This window comes from Aplysia californica, unplaced genomic scaffold, assembly GCF_000002075.1.
Source record: "Aplysia californica isolate F4 #8 unplaced genomic scaffold, AplCal3.0 scaffold01389, whole genome shotgun sequence".
NCBI lineage: Eukaryota > Metazoa > Mollusca > Gastropoda > Aplysiida > Aplysiidae > Aplysia > Aplysia californica.
In genome coordinates, this window is record NW_004798659.1 from 78,574 (window position 1) to 100,280 (window position 21,707).

The 21,707-nt window shown below is 39.8% G+C and overlaps 2 protein-coding genes across 4 annotated transcripts; both read right to left on the reverse strand.

The window, feature by feature from the left end:
- Positions 1 to 427: 427 nt before the first annotated feature.
- LOC101859837 (glyoxylate reductase/hydroxypyruvate reductase) lies at positions 428 to 12,389 on the reverse strand. Of its 3 annotated transcripts, none has more exons than XM_005112740.3 (4): positions 12,267 to 12,389; positions 7,419 to 7,624; positions 5,438 to 5,608; positions 428 to 3,929 (listed from the first exon to the last, which is right to left on the reverse strand). In XM_005112740.3, the coding sequence occupies exons 2-4, from the start codon at positions 7,615 to 7,617 to the stop codon at positions 3,355 to 3,357; spliced, it is 945 nt and encodes a 314-aa protein (XP_005112797.1). In that variant the 5' UTR covers positions 7,618 to 7,624; positions 12,267 to 12,389; the 3' UTR covers positions 428 to 3,354. The 3 variants fall into 3 exon arrangements, with proteins under 3 accessions (XP_005112797.1, XP_035829438.1, XP_012946100.1); XM_035973545.1 differs by lacking the exon at positions 12,267 to 12,389 and adding an exon at positions 12,122 to 12,245; XM_013090646.2 differs by lacking the exon at positions 12,267 to 12,389 and adding an exon at positions 12,009 to 12,245.
- A 5,366-nt stretch (positions 12,390 to 17,755) lies between these two features.
- On the reverse strand, positions 17,756 to 20,784 carry LOC101860069 (glyoxylate reductase/hydroxypyruvate reductase; the record flags this gene model as incomplete). Its single annotated transcript, XM_005112741.3, is given in 2 exon segments — positions 17,756 to 19,252; positions 20,614 to 20,784. Coding segments are annotated over 2 exon segments (905 nt in total), but the record flags the coding sequence as incomplete, so codon positions are not given.
- Between the last annotated feature and the right edge of the window lie 923 nt (positions 20,785 to 21,707).

Consider the following 21,707-nt stretch of genomic DNA (forward strand, 5'->3'; position numbering starts at 1 on the left):
TTTCACATGTGCAACTTGCACACAGGACCTCTGAGATTTTTTGCCCTTATCCGAGAAGGTTAGGTGTTCGATCTTACCTACCCTAAGATCAGGGGCAGGGCTGAAAGACAGCAGTAAGAAGAAGTAGCAGTAGAAAAGCTGCAAAAAGAGTCTGGAGCCCAGAGGAAAGGACAAATGGGTTGGGGTGAGGGGGCAGAAGTTGAGACAAAAGCAGACGACAGAACATGGTTAGAAAGGCAGGAAAGTAGGTGAAAAGAGAAAATTTTAGAATAGAAAATTTTCGGTCGCTGTCAGGTTTTGAACCCGCGACCTATTGATTGAGAGGCAAACACCATTATCTCTAGACCACGAGAGCCCCCCTAAAATTCAGTTAGCAGCAGCCTTATACACACAAGTATAACAAATGAAATTAAATAAAGTTGAAAAACTTGTTACTTTATACATTTAATGATCTGAACATCACATTACAGACAGAAGATTGTGAAAATGATCACAGTAGACAAAGATATGTTACTTTAATAATCTACATACCGATACAGCAAAGTATAAAAACTTAACAACAACGCTCTAAATCATATATATACATACATGACACAAAATCAAATGAACGCTACAAAATATGGCTCTTCCTGGTTCTTTTTACACCATGTTGAAATGCAGTCGAACCGGCTCTACTGACCAACTGTAAAAGATGACCACTTGTACAGAAAACCAGCCCCCCCCCCCCCCCCCCAAGTGTTTTTCCTTATATAAAGACACTGTTCAACAAGGTGACCACACGCCTAAGATAACTATTTTTTTCCTCGATAGGGACTGGTTGTCTCGGACAGTTTGACTTGGCTTGAATGACAAGACAAAAGTTTAACATCCCCCAATATGCCAGAGGGCTTTGAAAAGCACTAAGTGGAGATAGAACAAAAAGAGCCAACTCATCCGAAAAACTTAGAAAAGAGCCAGCCACATAAAAGGGAAACTTAGGTCTGAGAGGAATGTTACCACACGACTGTCAGAACTCATCAAGTCGGAGTGTACTACAACCATCTATACACCTGTAACAAAATATAACTTAAAAACTTTCTTCGCCATATTTTTAGCTTACACCACTAATGGGATCGTAAACTTGATCTACTGCAACACATATTGAAAGCGAAAATTATTTATACAAAGCAGCATAGCAGAAAGAGACAGTCTTTAGATAAAGCTGATATAAATGATAGCCAACAGTGAAAAATACTATGCCATACAATAACAGCATACCGGTACATCTAGATTTTGTTTAGTTACAAAACCAAAAAAAACTCTTGACATCAACCAACATTTTAAAAAATTAAACACTCTACAATACCACAAAAATTCTGGAAACATAAATATATCTTCATTAAAAGGGGGCATTGCACCAAATTAGAACATGGAAAAGTGTATGAGGTTTAGCATAAGATTTCACTTGTAAACAAACAATAAAAAACAATATGAAACCTTTCACACCTTGTTCTAGTTTTCTACAATTCATTTTCCAGTGGAAAGCTACATTTGCACTGTCTACTGTCTTACACTTACTACGCATTTTACTTCACAGTGAAACTGATTTAACTCCCATGCACTGAAACCATGCACGCTTACATCAACAGCGTTTTGTTATTAACTTTACAGGGAAGTCTCAATATCAAAGAAGACATTCCCATAATTTGAACAGAGTTTGTATAGAAACCAAAATTTAAAACAAGACATCAAGAGGAAAACAGTTGAAAAAGCAAAATTCTGTCTGCTGATTAGCAAAACCCGTTTTTGAAACATTATAATTGTACATACACAAAAGACAGACAGGAGACATTCCTCTATTAGTACTGGCACTATTATACAGACATAGTTAATATTATTATGCAGGTTAGGGTTCCAAAGACACACATGCCAATACTCAAAACAATTGACATTGTGCATAAACTGAGAAAACAAAAGCGATGAAAAGCAAATCAAATACCCAATATTATTTATGTGGTTTTAACTTTGGCAACTGGTGACTGAAACACAAAAAGGTATCTCACCCTTTAGCTTAAACATGCAAATTTCAGCCACTTTGATTGTTTGATGCAGAGGCAGTTATAAAAAGATACTTAGCCCAAAGTATCCAATTTGATTGTTTTGTGTAAAAATCTATAATAATAGCATTGCAGCATTTAGGTACAGAAAACCTGTGCCCACACATTGCTTACTTTTAAGTTTCATTATAAGTATCGAGTGTAAAAAGTTGTGTATGAAATGGCCTACAGATTCTAAATGCTCTTTAGTTTAGGACAAACCTGTGCCCATACATAGTTTACTTAAAATTTCATTAAATAAGTATCCGTTATGTATGAAATGGCGTACAGATTCTAAATGCTCTCAACATGGAGCAAACAGCCTTGTGCTGTCGCAATATAAATACAAAAGGACACTGTGAATTTTCTGAAACTTTGTTCAGAAGCTGATGTTTTAAGTCACAGCCCATTGAGCTTTGTAACATAACAACATGTCACACTCCCACTTTTACCAATCAACATTCAAGCGTGTATGGAACAAAGAGTTGTTATACAAAATAAGTGGATATCTTTCTGTATGAAAGAGAGTACAGAATAATTCTGAAAATACAGCAACATCATTTTACAGACCATGGGCTCAGTAAAAAAAAAAGGAGATTCATGATGAAAAGTGAAATTGACACTCTAATATGATGACTATGAAAAAAGGCACCACTGAGGCAAAGTTTTCATAACAAACTGATTAAAAAGATAAGCTGCCCTTACCCACCAACAACACAGTCAATTTTGCGTTTTGTGTGTGTTAAATATTATGCTTGTGGATCAAGAGTAGATCAAAAGATCATGTTCATAATACACACTAGTTCATTCAGTCCTACAAAAACCATGTCAACTGTTTTGCCTTTTATCACAGAATTATGAAAATTCAAATCACTGAGTAGAATACAAAAATGCTGCAAAGCTTGTTAGAAACTGCATTAACAAAGGTATAGTCAAGACTCGTTCTAGGTCTAAGAGTCTAAGATTTAAAGTGATCTTTTGAATTGCCAGAGGTAGCCGCATAGACTTGAATTATAATATACGAGACCAGGCATTGTCATGGCAGTCAATCTCTCTATAAAAAAAACTTTGCTGCCCTGGTGAGCACCATGGATACACAAATGAAGGGCACAACACAAGTTAAGATATATCGGACTGCATGAGCAACTTTTCCCTCTTGTCCACTTAATCTGATTCCAAACAGAGTCAGATAATGTTCTCTATGGTGAACTGGAATGACGTCATGAGTGGCCTGTCTTGGATATTATATATTACAAGTCTATACAGGTGGCTGAGAAAATTATCTAGGACAAACCATTGCCAAAATATTCTTGGCTGTGTTTATTGCCATATCCAGCCTGGCTTGGGTCGTGTTGGTGCCGAGGTGAGGCAAAATTATACAGTTGTCCATCGCATGCAGAGGGTGATCCGTGGGCAGCGGCTCTGGGTCTGTGATGTCTAGCCCAGCGGCCGCAATCTCACCATTCTGAAGAGCCTCAGTGAGGTCATCGGTTTTTACAATGGGGCCGCGAGATGTGTTGATTAGAATTGCAGTAGACTTCATCTTTTTGAATATTTCTTTGCGGAACAAACCCTGAGTGATTCCGTTGAGGGCACAGGTGATGACCAGGAAATCTGACTCTTGTAAAAGCGTGTCCAGATCCACGTACTCTGCGTTCAGGTCATCCCCCATGCAGGCATGTACCACATCGTGGTACAGGATTCGCTTCACACCGAAGGGCTTCATCCGACGGGCCACACCAAACCCCACACGGCCGAAACCAAGGATGCCCAGATTTCTCTGGGCCAGCTCTGTGCCACAAATCCACATGGGTTTCCATTTGCCCCATTCTCCATTTTTGACAGCTTCTATTCCTGAGGAGAGTCAAAGACAGGAAAACCTTGATTTCAAGAATTTTAAGTCTTTACAGTCTAGCACGCAAATTTAGTGAAATTGACCGTACCTGGAAATCTTTGTATATTTTAAAAATTTCGTTACATGCAACTTAAGGCTAAATCAAGGGAGAGAGATAAAGTTTAACAATTGGGTAAAAATCATACCTTTTAACTATTTATCGCCATTAAGCCGCTCCCAGCGGTTCGCAGTCGGAACCACTGTGCCGGTGAGCCGCTGACAGCGGCTCGGGCACATTCCTTTACGACGACTTCGACATCAAATTACTTTTCGGCAATTGCCGAAAACAGGTCTCTTATATTGGAAGTTCATTCAATAGATGAAGAACTATCAAAATAGGATAGCTCGTTTCGATTTAATGACCATTTAAAGACGTTTTTGTCATTTTTAGATTTAACACCAAAAAAGGACCCCGACATAGTGGGGGGTACCCCCCTCGGAGATAAAGAGTTAAGCTACTCCAATGTTCACATTGGGTTCAAAGTCCCTTAAACTGTTTTCCAGATTTAGGTGCATAATATGATTTTTTTATCCATCACAGCAAAGATCAGTCGTTCTTCCTCAACAGAGAAGCTTTACCACTTTTGTTGCTTCACCTTAGTCCATTCTGCCATTCTTCACTACAACTTCACCTGGACCTAACTGTGCAGAATGGAGATAAGCCATTGTGTGGTGTGAAATCTCTGTTGAATCTGCTAACACACTTGGTGACAATACCAAATATATACGTGCCTTTGGGCAATACCAGACTGCCCATGCATATCTGAAGTATGAAAGCTGTGCAAGAAAATTAAACACTGCTTGGCATACACCACAGACCTCGACTTTTATAGAAAGGACTCTCTCTCTCTCTCTCTCTCCCTCTCTCTCTCTCTCTCTCTCTCTGTGTTAGCTATTTTCATGCTAGACTGTATTCATGTGTCATGGCTACCATGATCTTCAATAACAGTTGCAAAAACCTGAATCTCTACAGTTCAGTTTTGGCTTCTGTAAGAGATTTTTAGCATTTGCAACACAAAGAGGGCGTATAAGTGCTGAAGATTAAAGTTGTAACTAGAGAGTAACATGCAAAAAAAGAGTGGGGAGAGATAAAGTTGATAGATGTTAGATAGAGGAAAAAGGAGCAAATTACATTAAAGAGCCATCTGACCACCAAAATGAATTTCTTCAACAGCCAAAGACAGCAGAACAGCATTAATTGCAAAGACAGAGTTGTAAATTCAGAAACAAGGCAGTAACAGGACAAATGTTAAAAACACCCTGAAGTTTTTACAATATTATGTCAACTCTATCAAAGGCAAGCTTCTATACCACAAATCAGCAAACTTTTCTGCATGTGAAATAATACAACGAGTAAGAACCACCATAAAAGGGACAAAAAAGACGATGTATGAAACATAAAGCATGTTCTTTAAGTGAAACATTTAATCAAGAGAGAGAACAAAAAACTGATGCTCTCTAAAGTCACCTTCCAAACACCGACGGGCGGTAACCAAGAGCAGAGCAACAGTGAGCTCAGCGGCACTGTCAGACGCCACATCCGGCGTGTTTGCTACGTAGATGTTGCGACTCTTGCACTCGTATGTGCTGATGTGGTGGGTGCCCACTGACATGGTAGCCACGGTCTTCAACTGAGGCCCTGTGAATCATCAATCAGAATTACAGAAATAACGGTGTTGTGCATTGTAATTGTATTGATTATGGTGTTGGCCTCTCATTCAAAGGTCCCTGGTTCGAATCCAGGTAGCAACCGAAAATTTTCTTTTCAAATTTGTCTCCTTTCACCTCCTTTCTTGCTCTCTAACAATGTTCTGTCTTTCTTGCTCATGTTCTGTCTTTCTTGCTCTCTAACAATGTTCTGTCATCTGCTTTTGTCTCCTCTTTCTGCCCCCACCCCCTCACCTCCTTTGCCTCTAGGCCCCTGACTCTTTCTGCAACCTTTCTGTAGCTATTCCTTGGCTCTTTCTTACTGCAGTCTTTCAGCCACTCTCCTGATCTTCTGGTAGGAAAGATCTACACTTAGCCCTCTCGGACAAGGGCGAAAAATATCAGTGGGCCTGTGTGCAAGTTGCACACGTTAAAGATCCCTTAGTGGTCTAAAATCCGGGCAAAATTCAAAATTTCCTACCAACTGAAAAAGTTTAATGTGTTCCGTGCACTCATACTCATAAGACCTTATGCAGTTGCGAGCGCTGTAAAACACTTACCAAAAAAAAAAAAAGACTCCAACCATTTGAAGTAATTTCAAACCAAACATAAATGATGAAATAGGAACATAAAAAATATGTTATAAAAAGTCATTACTTGCTACAAACCTTTCTAATTGTCTACTTTTAGAAAATTAGGTACATTATTTTACAAAACGCAGTACGAATCAATGTTATTTATATCCTTACATAAATGAGCATATTGAAGCCGGATATGTAAAACTTTTCGATATGTACACCACTACACAAGTGCACAAAGAAACCTTCAGAGATGATTGACAGCATTGTAAAAATCATAAACCTCAAGTTTCTTCAAAATATATCTTGTATGTCTAGTAGCAATCAGAATTAGCATACAACAATACAGGGGGCAGTTAGGGGGCTCTCGTGGCCTAGAGGTTAAGGTGTTGGCCTCTGATTCAAAACGTCCCGGGTTCGAATCCGGGTAGCGACTGAAAAATTTTCTTCTCTAAATCTGTCTCCTTTCATCTCATTTCCTGCTCTCTAGCAATGTTCTGTCGTCAGCTTTCGTCTCCTCTTTCTGCCCCCACCCCCTCACCTCCTTCCTCTGGGATCCTGATTCTTTCTGCAGCCTTTCTACTGCTACTCCTTCGCTTCTTCTTACTGCTGTCTTTCAGCCACACCCCTGATCTTCTGGTAGGAAAGATCTACACCTAGCCTTCTCGGACAAGGGCGAAAAATCTCGGAGGGCCCAGGTGCAAATTGCGCACGTTAAAGATCCCTTGGTGGTCTAAAATTGATAAGAGTATGCTTCGGCCGCCACCCGGGCAAAATTCTAAATTTCCTACCAACTGAAAATATTAGGTGCGTCCCGCGCATTCATATGACCTTATGCAGTTGCGAGCGCCGCAAAACACTTTACAAAAAAAACCCAAAAAAAAAACAGGGGGCAGTTACATATCTTCATCTACATCTTCAACTCTCTCTTTTGCCCCAAAAAGTTGTATCAAGTCTTGTTTCATCATTGTTCCACTCACTCCTGCAATATAATTTGTACAATGTAATGTCACATTCAATGGAGCACTGGTAAAATAAAGAGGGGCCAAAAGTTATTTAGCTCTTTTCAGAGTAAAAGACTATCTTTGCTAGCACAACGTGTCATTATTTCGGTGAGTGCTGTAGAAATTGAGAACCGAGGCAAGATAAAATCATACTTAAAAAAACACCTTTAGAATCTACATTCACAAATGTATATTACAGAGCTAATAGTTGATTTCCTACCTGCAGCATTCAGAACCTCCTCATCGATGATGTCATTAATGGTGCAGAAGATAGCATCAACGCCCTTGACCTTTTTCAGCAACTCATCTCTAGGAACCAATTCGTCACTGTTCCAGACTTCCACTGAACATTTCTCTCGCAAAAGTTCCAGGGCCTCGTCGTGAACTTGACGGGTCACATACACTCTGGGCTTGGTCATGATGAAGCTGTAAGAGCAAAGAGAAAACAATAAACATCCAACATATCTTTCAAAGCCTGAATAATGCTACAGAAAATGTGCCATTTCTCAAAAGACAGGACACAGCTTAGTGGTACTGGGAAACCTTTGTCCATGATAAAGATCATTAACAGCAAAAACTGTTGCTCTAGCTCATTTTCCTGATAGTTGAGGTGGCTTGTTGACTGCTGTGCGAAAAATCTTGATGGAGGTCCCGTATGTGGAATTTGTGCACGTTAAAGATCCCTTGGTGGTTCTAAAATCGATAAGACGGCCCTTTGGCCGCCAACTGGGCCAAATCAAAATTCAAATTCCTGCCAAAACTGAAAATATAATTGTAAAATTACATAGATGAGTATTTTCAAAATTGGAATGTGGGTGCCTGAAAGCTGGGGACCCTACAAAGTAGAAAAAACGATCACATACAGTAGAGTCCACGAATCTCGAACACTAAAATCACGAATTCTCCGGTATCTCGAACATAATGCTCGGTCCTGTTTCAGTCCTTATGCTTTCTTCGTATTGACTTCACTGAGTTCCCAAACAGTCAGATCACGCAACACTCGAATCTCGAACAAATCCACTTTGCATTCTCAACTAAAGACCCGGCTTTACAGCCTTTATGGCCTGGGTAGGTCACAGGTGTTTCTTTGTTATTGTTACAGCCAAAATGTGATCCTTGTCACACCACGAGAGGCTGGAAGAAAGAGGGGACGGAGAAGAGGGGTAGGGGAGTGATGCTGACCGCTCTGCATGACTGGCTAGCCAAGCATACAATCATGCTGTGGGACGCGCGCGGTGCGGATGGCAAGAGGCGTAACTTTCTGTAATGAGAGGAAAGGAATGATGTAGGAGTCGGCTGTGCACAAGTGAGATTTTCTGCTTTCCACTTTCATTCATTTTCTTGCTTTCCGCCGTCAAGGAAGCTAACAACATTAATTGTTTTAATGTTCTTTTTTACCTCTCTTGATTTTCTCTCTATTTCTTTGTATTTGGGGCTTTCAATGACATGACGAAGTACGGAAATCTCAAGCACTATTTCCAATCCCCGACGAATTTGAGTTACTCGTGTCTGACTGACACAAAAACCAGTTACACTGCAGGTTGAAGAACCAGCAGTCAACGACCCTTGAGATCTAGCAGGAGATTGCAAAGAAGAAGAGGAAAAATGAACAAATGAATGTTCGGTACGATCAACTGAAAAACTGCGACAAGATTTGTTTAATGAATTTTCTTCACTGATCTAAGTTGCTGCAACATTTGTGCTAATAAATGCTGCAACATGCCAGAACAATTCTCGTCTGTAGACAATTGCTTGAATAAATATTTGCTATAGAGAAATATCATTTTCAGGTTTGTTTAATGATCTATTTCTTGGCATTTTTTGGTTCTCTCTCCAATTTCCTTTGCTTCGCCTTCTCCCTTCTCTCCTGCTTTGCAGCCTCCTCTCTCTCTTTCTTCTCTGCCAGGGCCTTTTTCACGCCAATTAATTCTTTGCTTGTGAGCAATCTGTGGGACTTGATTGCTCGAGACCGCTTTGGTGCTGGAGCTGCGGCTGGAATAACATCAGGGTCAGTGATGGTGGCACTCTTCTGTCCTCAGCAGGTTCGGTCTGTGAAATGCCCCTCAGAGCATCTGATGGAGCAAAGACTGACTCTGGGATCCTGTGTCTGTTAAGAGGGAAGATCCCAGTGGCCTGGAATGCTGTTGCCAGCAGGTCTGGCCTCATCGTGGTATTCCATGTGTTTCTTAGGAGCCTTGGCCACGTCACCTTGTTGATTGTGGAGCTGGGCTTTGCTGCTAAAAACTGTGCAGTTCCTTGTGTAGGCGGTCTTAAACGGCTTGAACACCACCTTGTCCAGAGGCTGTAGCACATGGGTGGTGTGAGGAGGCAGGACAAGAATATGCACATCCTCTTTCTGTGCCAGCTCAAGCATTTCCAGGACCTCGTGGCTATGGTGGGAATCAAGGATCAGCAGCTGGGGTCTTGCCTCTCCCCAGTAGGGTAGGAACACTTTCTCAAACCACTGCACACCGATGTCGTCGTCCATCCAGTCGTTCGCTTGGTATGTCCATACTGTTCCTTCAGGTCCATTCTGGGTAGCGAAAGACTGGATCGATCTCACCGTTTTTTCCCTTGACGACACAAAGGGGAGGCATGGCTTGGCCAGCTGCGCTGATGCAGACCAGGGTGGTGACGCTCTCCTTTGAAGGGCTGCATCTTGCAATTACGTTTCGGGCCCCTTTCTGAGCAAGGACTCTTGAGCAGTCTGGCGAAAACTGCAGGCCAGTTTCGTCGCAGTTCCAAATCTGTTTTGGTTTCTCCAGCAGCTGCAACTTATGCATGATGGTTTCAAGATCATTAAAATTACCATTAATATCGGTCGAGTAGTCATGGTCAGCCTGCTAGAGGCACAGTTTTGAGGAGTCCTGAACACAAGGTCAGGACCCCTCTTCCTAAGCTCAGACCAGTAGTCTTTCCCGGGTATCCCATTTTTTAATTGTGTTTTAAGCCCCAATCTTTTCACGCCCCCCCCCCCCTACTTTTAATAAAAACTGTTTTTTTGTCAAGGGGAACCCAAACTTAGAAGCGTTTATTACCCTGTCTACGATTGCATTTTCAATCTCCTCTGGGATGTTTGTTTCCCTCCCCGTTCTCCTGTTTATGTTAGATCTCCCCGAAACATGATCAGCCAGTGTCTTCCGAGGGACACCGAATGCTTTCGCAGCACCAGCACAACTTTGCCTGTCTTCAACAGCCTGAGTGGCTTTTTGAAAGTCCTCCCTAGAATATTTATTGTAAACATTTTTAGTTGTTTTCACCATGTTGAAAAGACTTGTTAATTTAGACCTGTTACAACAACAAACAACTGGCAGATCTAACGAACTGAAGCTGGCGAAATTCCCCGACAGTGGTGGCGAGTTTACCCGATTACGAGTGCAAGCGTAAAAATCTAGTTTTTACAGAATGTTCAATTCTTATGAACAAATTTTACAGAACAAGCAGTTAAATACAAAACAAGTGTTGTTAATACATTCAAAAAGTGCAGAAAAGTTGCGATTCATTTAAGAAAAATGCAATGTTAGCGATCATGACAAAAGACAGAATTAGCGGAAGTAGAGCGCAAGACAAGGCAGCAGAAGCAAAACAGAAAGATGAGAAGTAAGACGCGCTGAAAATGTCAATATTTTTGGCGGGTCTTTGTATCATTTGCTTTAATTGGTTGATGATTTCATCAGACGACTCGTCTGGCTGCAAGTTGGTTTGACACTTGAACTCGTCTGTAAATGTTATATTCCATTATAAAGTAGTAAAGCCGGGAGACCAGCTGGCGAATTTCCCCGACTGGCAAAATTAACCGGATCTACTCTATTTGACACACTGCGCTAATTGCAGTGCGAGTTTTATTTAGCACTGGAGCTAGATCTAGATCTAGTCGCAACTCGGCGTTGCAAATAGGCACTTTAAATAATATCCCCTCTCTTTTCTATTTATGGAGTGGTAGTGTGTCTTGTCACAAAATTTTTTTATACTGTCTATTATTATAACGATGACGATCGATATGGTTTTTTTCTGCAGCCATGGCCATAATCCATTAGATCATGTATTTAAAATTATTAGATCTAAAATCTAGATCTAGATCTATATTTAGATCTAATTATAAACAGAAGGTTCGATTTAATTTTGACATCTCAAAAAAGAACTGACCTCACCAATCGAAGCTGGGCTTTTTTTACTTAAGCATCCGTCTCATGTTCACGTTTTATATAGATCTAATCTAGATCTAGATCTAGAATCTTATACTTCTTTTCTAAATCTAGATCTATATCTAGATCTAGATCTAATAGCATTTTGCATGCTAAAACGAAAATGGCCTTCATTTTTGCCGCAAATCAATATGTTACTCAACTGTGTGTGAGTTATTGATGTTTGAAAATAATAAATTTAATAATATCCATCATGGAGGGTTTCATGGGGGAAGGGGGGGACCTCTGACCTAAAAAGAATCTGGGGGGTTTCAAGGGGGGGTGGCATGCCCCCCTGCATTTCACAATGATTTGATGTTTTGGCAATTAGGATTGATTATATTTATTTACAATTGATTGAAAACAATGTTACAATTGATTTGTAAGGGTTTTAGTGGCCACACGACGTGTTCTACAGCAAAAATTGTGGCAGTTTAGCCCTCAAATCAACAATGCATCTAGATTCTAGATCTAGATCTATAATCTATGTGTGCGTGCATAAGTAAAAGTTTACCTGAAGCTGTTAAGGACTACTTATTAAGGAGTCTTATATTGTCAATTACTGCCATCCTTACTAGATCTAGGCCTATTATTTGGCTAATATTGTAACAGTTCGTACTACTCACCGGCGCTCAAGTCAAGTTCAAGGTTGTCAACGAGTTCAAACACTTTCAACCTTCGCCTTCAGTACACAAACTGAAGATTTTGATAAAAACAAATCAACAAGTGCACCTACTACCCTATGATTTCTAGCTGAGAATCGGGCGTGCAACGAAGTCCACCACAGAGGGGTTGATATGCAGAATATTCAAAACTCCAAAATGCGAGACCGACAAGATATATTTCTATAAAAAGATTTCAAAGAAATGCACGTAGGCACCAACCTTGAGGGCGTTTGCGGACAGCTGACCTGACTCACTGCGACTGTGTTTGCCTCATTATAAAGGTCAAGGCCACCGAGGCCTAAACTGTAATGTTGTTTATACACATTCCGGGTCTCTTCCGGATGTTGTATTCTGCATGCTGTTACCGCGTCTCAGTCGCCAGGCAACATCCCTGGGACTGCCGGGACCACAGAATTCTGTAATTCTGTGCTGGGACCAAATTATTGCTTGAGAGAGAGAGAGAGAGAGAGAGAGAGAGAGAGAGAGAGAGAGAGAGGGAGGGAGGGAGGGAGGGAGAGAGGGAGAGAGAGAGAGGGAGAGGGAGGGAGGGAGGGAGAGAGAGAGAGAGAGAGAGAGAGAGAGAGAGAGAGAGAGAGAGAGAGAGAGAGAGAGAGAGAGAGAGAGAGAGAGAGAGTGAGTTGAGCCATGGCGTGGCCCAGCAGTTTTTGTGGCTTTTCAAAAACAACAAAAAATCCATGACAACCTTTTTTATCATCATCATTGTCATCAACCTTTCGGTTTCACAGTCTTTCTTTAGTTTCTGTGAAATAACATTTATTTATTAGATACAAAATGTACCTACAAGCGAGCTTCAAGGCGGGAATAAAACTAAATTTATGCAAAGAATACACTTCAAACTTTGCTTTTGGAAGTTTAGCCTGTCTGTGTTTTCTAAAAGCATTATTTTAAAACAGTATGGGTTCAGTTCATTGAATTAATCCTAATGCTGGACTTACAAATGAAAAAACAAAACAAAAAAACTTAAAGACTTTCTTCACAAGCCACTACGGTTTTTAAATCTCCCTGACTTGTGTTTTGGAGCTTTTTAGAGTTTTTAACCCTATCTGTACGCCCTGGGGTCATTTTGTACCCCCGGGTTTGTATTCTTCATATTGTAGAATTCTTCTAGTACGAAGATTATCTCTTTGAAACTTTCAGTATTTCTAAAAAAAATCATTTTGACAGACTGCTATGCAAAGCGTACGGACCAGATTAACGAGTAAATTTCCTCTTTGGAAAGTGGTGGCACAAAGTTCCCCATGAAGTATGGATACGATAGTAAAACACGACGAATGGATAAGGTTAAAGAGCTCCCCACTCCACGTATCTGACCTCTGACATTTATGAATAAACACCTATAGTGGGAAGCTTCCTTTACAAACATCGTATATAAGGCCCACCTGAGTCAATAATAGCAAAAGATTGAACTCGTGGAAAAGAAAGCACATTGAATAAGAAGCTTTGATCGAGTTCTCACACAGGGCCCTTAATCTAAAGGTGAAAATCGATTCTCCGACATTTTTTATTAGTTGCAATTTGAACCTTGTATATATCGTATCAGTTTTTGAATGAAGATAGAATTGAAATTGGCATGTATTTTTCTAATTTTGAACCAGATGCCATGATTTTTTTAAAAATGAAAATCAAAGGATACAGTTGATACCTCTGATTTTACTCCTCAAGACTTTAGAAAAGACAATATATACCCAGACTCCCATCCTGTGTTCCTTCACTCACTTTGACAAGTTATATGTCATCTAGCTGTTACTTCTAATATAATATACCAGCAGGCTTGCCAACTTTCGAGATACTGAATTTTGGAATTTTGAACGCTCCTGAGCGCCATGGACACACACTCCTGTGACAGGCTAAAAAAAACACCCACACCACAAAAACAGCTCAAACAAACCAATGGAGAAACAGAGAGAGAGAGAGATGAGAATGTAACAGTACAGTTACTACACATATCCCTTCGTCCATGCCTTCGAGTTTTGGGTTTTCTAAGAAAAAATAATACATTTTGGGGTGGGGTGGGGGGGGGGGACACATCGCGCTGGCGCCTCCGTAAAGGTTCGGGAACGACGATGGCAATTCTGGAATTTCCTGAAAAATTCAGGAAGGTTGGCAAGCCTGTACCAGGCAACAATTTGAACCCTTGGGAGGAGAAGTTGTTAGCTCATTGCTAGGACCAGAGAGAGGGCTTAGAGAGCAAGTCATGTAACTCTTTCAGAATCCACCAGAGATCTCGAGTTCCTTAACATTTATAGAAACTCCATGACTGGGGCAAAGCCTACATCTTTGAAAAATACCCAAAGAAAACAATTTTTTAAAACAGAAGATGTTCTTCCAAAGAGATGTTTCATCTATAAAATTCTTTTCTTGGAAAACTTTCCATAGTTATCACCATAATCATCACCTTTTGCCAAGACTAAATTTTGATACATCCACATTGCCAACACCTGACATATAATTCTAAAAATTATCAGCACAAAAAACAGTCGTGAAGACAATTCATAGATGTATCATATTTATTTATATGAATTTTCACATAATACAATAGTATTTACAATGAACATAATTAAATCACATCGTAGAATGAAAATTGTGATGCAACCCAGAAAAGCTTAAGAAAATTAAGTCAGAAACATAAAATTGCAAAGCAATCTTGCAAAACTTAGTAAAAAATTAAGTCAAAATCTAGTAAGACTGCAATGCAACCTATAATCATATAACTCACATTATAAGCCTATTAATTATAAGTGAGGCATTGTGGTGAAACCAGGCGCTCGTCAAAACAATGGAATCAAAGAAATTGGCATTTTTCTGGCCCTTGGGCAATTTTTTTCTTATTTTCTTTTTTTTCACTTACACCTTTTATATCCATTTGAAAACACATTTACAAGTGGATTTTACTGAAAAACACTGATAAAAGGCACAAAAAATGTACATTTTCAGTGTTCAAGGACTCTCAATCTATGGAAATTACCAAACTTTGGTGACCATTTTCTCGCTAATTTTACCTCTGAAGCCAGGCGACCCTGACATCCTTCAATCGCAAATATTCAACTTCTGTTGAACATAGATGTATAATTTTTTCATCAAAAGCAAGGCAAATGAAGAGGCCTTACGATGATACCAATAATGAATAACCCCATATATGCCCAAAAATTGACGAGCGCCTGATTCCACCACGCCGTCCACGCTGTGACACATGGACTTCTTCCAGTTTTTGCATTTCTCTGACATTTTCCTCCATCTTTAGTTTGGTAGCAAAACTGTTGTACATTTATAAACAATTGACAAACAAAATGTCTCGAGGAGCAGGACAAAATGTTATTCTTGAACATGAAACTTTGAACATGAAACTGAGTTACCTATCCAGAGATTGGGTCAAAGAATAATGTCTTCCTTGTCAACCTTTTAAAGCAGTCAAAATCCCCAAGACGGGCCAGTAAGCCAGTTATGTCCCTTTAGCTTGAAAGAATTAATGCATTGATGAAGTCACTACCTTTTATAAGCTGCAGAAACGAAAACACAAACGGCAGCAGATAAGAATCGGTTTAAAAAACAAAACAAAAACAGGATCCCACCAAAAGTGAAGCTAGATGTCATATCAAAAGACAAAACAGCTGGAATGGAAGATGTTCAAAATTCATCATAATGTACATAGCAGAACTAAATGTCAGTTTGGATGGATATAAAGCAGTTAAGTGGGTGCTTCATTGAACTGCTACTTGGTTCATGCATAAAGCATCATCAAATAGATCTACTAGAAATACATTAAAAGCTATTCAAAGGAACACATATCAAATATTTACATATTTATCATTACTTGATGTACTTTTTTAAACTCCACCTCTACTGCTCTAAGCTGCCAAATGGTATATCAAGAGCAAAACTACACAGCAAAACAGAGAAAGACTTAAAAGCAAGCTCATCCAAAAGTATACTGCATAGATCTAAGCGCGCACGTGCACACACACACACACACACACACACACACACACACACACACACACACACACACACACACACACCAGAGGCATACACATTTACTTTTGAGAGACCTTTAATTAAATAGATCGAGTTAACTTAAATTTTCACTTACATTTCTTTTTTTTTACTACTTTTGCTTATGACCAAAGTCTTCATATTTCATGTCAGCTCACCAAATTTATAAAACTTTTAAGCTCATACTTTGAAAAGAAAGGCAGCAGTAAAAAAAGAGAAAATGAATTACCATAGATCCCTTCATTACAAAAACACAAAATAAATGGTGTTCAGAGCAAGGTTTAAAAAAAAAAGTATTAAAAAACGAAACAAAAAATATGGCAGAAATATTTTAAAGAGCATTGCAAATTTCGGTTGGCAAAGTATAAAACTGACATTGATCATGATAAACACATGACAAAAATAATTATGCATAGGTAATGATACACCTTTAAGTATGGGGTAAAGCATAATCATTTTTTTAGGAGACATGTCATGGAAAAACAGAAACATAATGGACATTTGACTGAACAGCAGAGCAGACGTGCCAACCACTCCTCGGTCAAACACATGAGTCTGCCTCAGAACCTTCCCTAAACATCGGCACACCTAGAACCCCAATAGAAAGATTACGTAACAAACCAACCGTGGCAAAAACGCCTGTATTGCAAATACACTCAAATAAATGGAAATAGAAATGTGTATTTTTCACATTATTTACGATAAATTGTGCAAATATTGCAAACAATTGCAAATAAACCTGCGTATCCTTATTTATGATAAGTTGTGTACGACCCATGGAAACGGAATTCTAAAAGGGAAATCGGATTTCTTGCAAATCCGATCAAAGTTCTTTGAAGGGGGTGAAAAAAATTGGAGGGCTCTTTAATTTCATTCGAGTACTTGGCAAGTGTTGTGGAGTATCCCACCTTCAGATTGAGGTGCTACCAACTCATATTTGAACCACATCAGCAAACATTGTTTGAGGAGGATTTTTAAAAAATATTTTTTGATGGATACGTTAAAGTTTCGCAGTCAACTTGATTTTGTAGCTATGCAAAGCACAATTAATAACCTTCAGAAAAAAAAACCCCACGGTTCAAGGTAAAGGGAGATGATCCCTGACAAATCAAATCCAGAAAAATATCATTCTTACATTTTTCGACATCACAAATTAACTCAACAGCTATGCCTGTCTGTTATTGCTAAAGAAATAAAAATTATGATCTGAATGTTTACTTTCTCCAAGTATCAGTTCTGGTCTTACTCAAAAATTCTTTCAGCACAAAATGGTAGGACCAGCGCCTCGTAAACGAAAAACAATTCCTGAAAGGACAAATTGGAGGGCCATAAATTTTTTACCACAAAATTAAACTCGAAAACACCCATAGAAGCAGTTTTTGGTTGATGAGAGCAATTTGGTAATGGATTTACCAATCAGCAGTCAGTAGTATAGTATAAACAAAGAAGATAATGATGTACTTATAATCTGTGTAAAGCTTTCAACCAGACAAAGCACACACTTCAAAATTCTAAAAAAGTTATTGTCTTCTATAATACCTCTTATTGTTATCCCCTCCAACGTTTAAGAGTGGGTGGTTGGTGGGTGCTTTGGCGTGGTTTGTTCCTTCTTTATATCCTATCAAACATTTATCGTCCTTATCTCTCCCCTTTGTTTTTGTTTTTTTGCATGTTACTCTCTAGTAACATCTCAAATCTTTGGCACTTATTTGGTTTAATTGTGTTGCAAGGGCAGTAAAACTCTAACTAAAACTAAAACTAAAAGTTTTAGAGTAGATTTTTAAGGGACAAAAGAAGAAGAAAAAGATGAACAGTGAAGCTGTCTTCAGACAATGGAGTGATCAAATAGACTGCACGTTAGCAAGAAATGAGGACAAAGGTTGGGAAGAAAAACAAAGTCAAGTACATCTGGAACAAGATTTGGATCACACCAGTTGACTCGTATCTACACAGAATTATAGTTATGTACTAAGATCACTAAGAAGTGGCTTCACTGTGACAAATAACAGCATGTACCATTGTGTAAAATGTGCCATATACCATTGTGTATGACGTATGAAATGTAACCAAACAATAGCATGTATCATTGTTTATAACCTATAAAATCTAACTGAACAATGCCATATATGTCAGTGTGGATAACAATTGAAATATAACCAGACTAGACTGTTACATGGGTCAGTACAATTATGACATGAATATTCCAGAAACTTGTACTCCACTACGGTCTATAAATCTATGAGAAAAATATTTTGTCGTACAAAAAGTACACAAAGGTTTTTGAAACAAGTGACATGGAAAAGTCTATTCCGTCTCTAAATTCTCAGCAGCACAGTCATAGTACTTAGTAACTCAGTACTTGTGTTTAGACCACTCAGTGCAAGACTCCGTCGTGCGTCACTTTTCATGATGGCTCAGTCCTACACTAAGCACTCAGTAATCCAGATTTCAACATTTCATTTATTCAATAATGACATTCAATTTTTCCCTTTTCAGTTTCAGGGCATCAATGAGATTCTTGGCAATCAGGCCGGAGACTTTGTGTCGCATGTCGTAGACACTCTCTTCAGTTTGTGGCAAAAATATGCAGTTCCTCAAGCCCAAAAGCGGAGTCTTGAATGGTACCGGTTCCTGATTGCAGTCGTTGAGACCAGCAGCTTTGATTTGCCCGTCCCTCAAAGCCTCGTACAAATCAACGTAATCAATCGCTTTCTCTTCACTCTGTGAAGTAACCAGAATTGCATTGCTCGACATTTTCTTGAAAGACTCACGGCAAAAAACATTTTCTGAGCAGTCACCAACAGACCCACACACGCAGATCACTTCTGCTCTCTCCAACAGCTCGTCAAACGACACAATATCGTAATCTGAGTGTGACTTATTGACAATGTCCGAGTTATCCAGCTCCATATCACAGTCCGCAACCAGCACCTGCTGCGCACCGAAGGTTTTCAGCAGCTTGACCACACTCTCTCCGAGCTTGGTCAGTCCGTACACACCAAAAGTTTTCTTGGCAATGTTTTTCCAGGTCAAGCAGTCCGTGTTGGAAGGTCGCCCGTTTGACCACTGGAATGCCAGCTGCTCCTCCGAGAGGCGGCGAATGAGTCGAGGGTTGCTCTGTCTCCAGGTCGATGTCACATCCTCTGGGATCAAGTCTGGCGTCTGCGGTTCAATGTTGATGACTCTTTCTTCATCTGTGGAGAAAATTGTATAAACTCAAATAAAGACAACCAAATCTGTAAGAAAGTGAGATTGTTTTCAAAGAGTAATCTCCCCTTACTCTATACTTGTACACAATTTTTTGAAAACCAAAGCTGAATCATTCAAATAGATTGAACAGAAAAACAAACCACTTACATCCTTTTCTGCTTCTCAGTGTATAAAAACAAGACTATTGGACAAGACAAATCAGATTGGTCTACATAATCATCTTGACAAAGACAACATCCCTGCAAACAATGACAGATTTAGACTGTACATATATATCTATCATGTGGTTCAAATGACATTTTCTAAAATTATTAATCCTTACATACCAAATGAACCTAACATCTCTTATCAGGAGTACACAACATTTCGAAGGCATTGTCAAAGTGTCCCAAAATTGACCTTTTGGACTTCTTTATCTAGCATCTGTGTCTACCCCAGTAAGTTCAAACCACAATCAGATTAAAAACCTCCTTGACCTAAAAGTGTTATGCAGCAAACAGCCAACACTGGTACACCACCGACCTGCACTTGAAGTACTTTTGCTCAGACACAGACAGCCCCTACCACTTCACATCAGTTGTGATGTATTCATCGTAAGGCGTATATTTGTTGTTAGTGTTATATTTATCGTTAGAGATATATTTATCGTTAGTGATATATTTATCGTTAGAGATATATTTATCGTTAGTGATATATTTATCATTATCTGCTCAGGCAGACATACTATGGCTGTCCTTGCACTGACCCCAGGGTTGGCCCAGACAGACAAGGTCAAATCAGTCCCTTATCAAAATTGTTGTATCCACCAGGGCATAAAAATATTTAGAAATCTTCTGCCATTATCCTTGTTAACGCCCCTTTCAACATTGTATGGTAAAGCGGGCTAACCCAGATTTCAGGGATTTCCAGAAATCTTGACCTACACCAAAAGTGGGCATTGCCCTACCTCTAGGAGAAGTTTGGTTTCATCGGTGAGTAAATTTGTTTGGTTACAAATCCTTGTCTTTTAAACTAACAAGGGTCCAAAAACTTTACCCTCGATTTTCTCAAAATAAAATTTTTCGGTATAGCCCACTTGAGCTTAAAAGAGACCACCAATTAAGAGGCAGGAACTCCACCAAATTTAATGTCCCTTTCTGAAAGGACCGGGGAAAATGTAAGGAGAGTCTTAACACCCCTCCCCACAAATTTTTTTAAAAATATTTTAAAAGACAACAAAAAAAAATCCCAAGTTCAGAATGACCTATCAGAGATTCGAACCAAGACACCCCCCCCCCCCCCCGCTAGGTGGTCCAGCATGATACCAGCTGAGCTGTCGGTCAGTGCACCCAGTGCCCGCGCCCACCTGTGAGCATCTCCTTGATGGTGAGCAGCATGAGCGCCACCGTGAGCTCGGCGAAGTTGTCGGGAGGCTGGAGGGGGATGGTGATGACGTCAACGGCCCGGCGCTCACACTCCGCCACGTCGATGTGTCCCGTCTCACACGACAGAGTGGCGACCACGCGCAGGTTGGGCCCTGAGGTAAACACAGAAACAGTTCTTTAGTTTTTAGCTTTAGTAAGACGTGTTTTACGAAACTTGCAACACAATAAGGTCATATAAGTGTCGAAGATTGAAGTGCTACAAGAGAGTAACAAGCACAAAAAAGAAGGAGGGGAGATAAAGACGATAGAAATTAAGAAGAAGCAAACAACACCAGAGCACCTGCCAACCACCCACTTGGACAGGTTGGGCCCTGAGATAAACACAGAAACATTTCACAACTTTGTGTTTGTTTGTTAGTTTGAGTAAAGAGAAGCACATCGACACAATGATGGTCATTTAGTGCTGGGGGAAAGTAAGACAGACAGACAGAAACAACAGAGGGAAAGTTTTAAAAAAGTAAGGCCTACCAGTAGCGCCCTCCAACCACCCGCCTAACTTTCGTTTTAGTTTTGAACAGGCTAACACAGCACCTAGACATGGATGACTGGTGCGTATATAGATAAATAAATTATTATTGATGGCTTTTAGTTTTAATTTCAATTAAATTTTTACGGCGCTTGAAACACAATCTGATCGTGTCAATGCCGAAGACGTTTTTAGTTTTAATAGGAGTTTTACAGCACTTGCAACAAAATAAGGTCACATTAAGTGCCGAAGATTAGAGGCGAAACAAGAGAGTAACAAAAAGAAGGAGGGGAGAGATAAAGACGATAGTTATTTGACAGAAAAGAAGGAGCAAACCACCACAGGGCACCCGCCAACCACCCACACTGAGACACAAACGATGATCGTCCACTAGACACGAGACAAACACACAGAACGGTGTACGGCATTGATATGATACCCGCCACTGACATCTTTTGTTTCTCACTCCCAGATTTCTCTCTGACTGAGGGGCTCCGTCAGCAGAATGGTTTGACTTTGACTTAAACAGTTGTTGTTACCCCCCCCCTC

What these genes read in the sequence shown, in the direction of transcription:
- LOC101859837 (XM_005112740.3), bottom strand. Translation starts at nt 7,617, where the DNA reads ATGACCAAGCCCAGAGTGTATGTGACCCGTCAAGTTCACGACGAGGCC. An exon ending in GGAGGTTCTGAATGCTGCAG is followed by an intron (nt 5,609 to 7,418) that starts GTAGGAAATCAA and finishes GATGATTCACAG; the next exon opens with GGCCTCAGTTGAAGACCGTG. An exon ending in CGCCCGTCGGTGTTTGGAAG is followed by an intron (nt 3,930 to 5,437) that starts GTGACTTTAGAG and finishes GACTCTCCTCAG; the next exon opens with GAATAGAAGCTGTCAAAAAT.